The sequence below is a fragment of the Olea europaea genome, chromosome 16 (assembly GCF_002742605.1).
Source record: "Olea europaea var. sylvestris chromosome 16, O_europaea_v1, whole genome shotgun sequence".
NCBI lineage: Eukaryota > Viridiplantae > Streptophyta > Magnoliopsida > Lamiales > Oleaceae > Olea > Olea europaea.
The window spans coordinates 20,472,376-20,475,156 of NC_036252.1; the positions used below are offsets into that span (position 1 = coordinate 20,472,376).

Consider the following 2,781-nt stretch of genomic DNA (forward strand, 5'->3'; position numbering starts at 1 on the left):
GGGGGGGGGGAAGAAAGAAAAAGGGAAAAACTTATGTGTCGTGATGTCAATGGTGGGTAAGAAACATGCCTGAAATTTAAAGAAATCCCGAAAAATGACAAGTTTCCAATATTTATGTGAATGAGCAGACCATACCATTTGTTGCAAAACTTGACTTTGCAACTTTCTAAGTTAAACTGCAATTCAGTTTCATCTGTAATGTTATAACCACGAATTCTTCCTAAATGAAGAGAAATCACTGTTCCTACAACCATTTTAGTCAAAGATCAGTGTAAAAATGCAGCAAAAATAGCTGGAATCAGACTGATGCTGTGCTATAAATCTTCAGTCAGATTGGAATGTAGTTTTTGGAACTGAATAGTTAATTGTCTCTCCCCTGCATTGATGTCAATAGGCAGAAGTTTTGGGAGTTGATCCTAGAGAAGTTGATGTTCCTGTTGTTGGGGGTCACGCAGGAGTGACAATTTTGCCTCTTCTCTCACAGGTTTGAGAACGTTTTATGGTATGCCCCGCTCCCCCGGTTCGTTACTCATGATGGATTTAAACCAAAGCAAACATGGTTCTATGCAGGTTAAGCCTCCTTGTTCGTTCACAGCAGAGGAAACCGAATACCTGACAAAGCGCATTCAAGATGGTGGAACTGAAGTTGTTCAGGTATAGCATATTGTCAACTAGCAGAAAAACCATATTTGACCGCTTAAAAGTAGGTTCAACTTACCTTTGAAGTTATTTTTACCAACGTGATATTCAAAGTTACTTCTTTTACAAACAAAACTAACTTCTCTAGAAAGTAAGTCTTATTGAACACAACCAAACACACTACTAAAGCTTCAGGCATTGAATTTCATAAATTTCTCAATTCAAATTCCGACAAAGTAATTTAAGGTTTTTGCAGGCAAAAGCAGGTGCTGGTTCTGCAACGTTATCAATGGTTAGCTATTTCTACCAATATATAATTTTAGCAGAACACATCAAAGTCTCTAACTATAGCAAGTTAACCCACAGTAAAAATTAAATTACTTTTCTAGGCATACGCAGCAGTAAAATTTGCAGATGCGTGCCTCCACGGATTAAAAGGAGATGCTGGCATTGTTGAATGTGCTTTTGTATCTTCTGAGGTACATTGAAAGGCCTTTATTTTGCTAAATTTTTTGCCCTGATTTTTCTGCAATATTTGTTGATGTATTGGAGAATCGTCGTGTGCAGGTCACAGAGCTCCCCTTCTTTGCCTCTAAGGTACGACTTGGTCGTGCAGGAGCGGAAGAGATCTACCAACTTGGACCTTTGAATGAGTATGAGAGGTATATACCTGTAAAAGAAAAAGTGTGTGTATGCTGGCAAAGAGCAGAAATTTAATTAGTAACCCATGAATTGTCTACAGGGTCGGACTGGAGAAAGCGAAGAAAGAGCTAGCAGAAAGCATTCAGAAGGGAATTTCATTTATCAGGAAATAGAGAATTTAGGCAGATCTTTAACTCTTTTAAACCCTTTATGCATTTTGATGTCCTGATAAATGTTCTGAAAATTTCTATGAGAATATGCCAGAATCAATTGAAACTGGTTTTCTTTCACATATCATGCATGATAAAATATAAGATAAAATCAATGAGAAGTTGTCCAATCAAATTGTCGTTATGATATTATAATACGAGTTTCTTAAACTGTCAAATCTCTTCATTACTTTACCATTCTATTATGTAAGCAGAAAAACAAGAAAGAAAAGAAAATATTTACATTTAGCCCTATTTCAACAAAACTATATCTCCCACAAGAGTTCACAGCAAAAAGGGATTTGGAGGTGGGTGAACAATAGGCATCCTTGACATTGTCATGTTTCCCATAAGCACATTTTGTGCCACAACATCCTCCCCCATCACAGGATCGACAAGTACCACTCTCTCTGGAACAACCTTGTCCCCATCTACCTTAGCCAAGACTTCAAAATGCGTTCTCAATGTCTCGGGCTTTGTCCTCCACTCTGGCAAACTCTCCCAAATTCCATCTCCTTCTTTTAACTTCTTCTCTACTCCAAAACTCATCTTTATAAAAGTCTGAGCTGATACATCTGCCTTCAACAGCTTGAAAGTACCATTTTTATTTGCTTTGGGACCAAGAACAGAAGAGAGCAGAGCCTCAAAACCAAGCAAGTTAGAATTCGAGCCATTGACAGACACAAGAGGCCACAAGTTGGTGAATCTATCAGGCGTGAGAAGAGCAGTGGCTTCTTCTTGAAGATCAATGGTGGAGATGGCATCAGCTTTCATCTTCCTCTTTGAGGCTGAGGATAGCTCCACAAGTCCAGGTGCAAGGCGCTTAAGCTTAAGTTTGTTCCTAGATGAGGGTGACGACGAGGTAGGGGATGTGAGAGATGTTGGCCCGACAATGCGAAGGGAAAGGAGGGGCCCACTATGTGAGCCAGAAGAATGGCGAAGATGCTCTGCCAGAGTTAAGAGACCTGAGGCAAAGCCATCATTCGATTGATTAAATGGAAGTGGAAGCTCAACTGGATGACGTAGGCTGACTGATCTGGCACCCTTAACAGTGACAACAGCACCATCTGCTAAAATTACTTTCTTCAGTATGCCGGCATCCACATCATGCTGCATGTCATATGGTATAACAATATCAATGAAATTGAAGCAAAAGTTAGTAGTAATGCTCAATCTCCAATTACCATCCCACAGAAAATTCATGTTAATGTAATTTTGGTCCCACGTGGTTTATAGTGCCCCAAAATAAAAAATAATAATAAAATTAAAATTAAAAAAAAAATTAAAAAAA

The 2,781-nt window shown here is 38.8% G+C and overlaps 2 protein-coding genes across 3 annotated transcripts in view; one reads left to right on the forward strand and one right to left on the reverse strand.

The window, feature by feature from the left end:
• Positions 1-1,573, forward strand: part of LOC111412447 (malate dehydrogenase, glyoxysomal-like) — a 3,246-nt gene extending 1,673 nt beyond the window's left edge. The window contains exons 4-9 of the mRNA XM_023043382.1: positions 395-484; positions 571-654; positions 896-931; positions 1,029-1,118; positions 1,207-1,301; positions 1,382-1,573. Of these exons, the coding sequence (XP_022899150.1) occupies positions 395-484; positions 571-654; positions 896-931; positions 1,029-1,118; positions 1,207-1,301; positions 1,382-1,454 (468 nt within the window). The 3' untranslated portion in view covers positions 1,455-1,573. The remainder of the gene's footprint in view (positions 1-394; positions 485-570; positions 655-895; positions 932-1,028; positions 1,119-1,206; positions 1,302-1,381) is intronic.
• LOC111412446 overlaps positions 1,190-2,781 on the reverse strand; it is a 3,419-nt gene continuing 1,827 nt past the window's right edge. Inside the window, exons 3-4 of one of the 2 annotated variants that reach the window (XM_023043381.1) lie at positions 1,735-2,600; positions 1,190-1,334 (exon numbers count right to left, since the gene is read on the reverse strand). In XM_023043381.1, coding sequence (XP_022899149.1) covers positions 1,776-2,600 — 825 coding nt within the window. In that variant the 3' untranslated portion in view covers positions 1,190-1,334; positions 1,735-1,775. Of the gene's footprint in view, positions 1,335-1,610; positions 2,601-2,781 lie in introns of those variants that run through there. The other variant, XM_023043380.1, reaches the window with a different exon arrangement.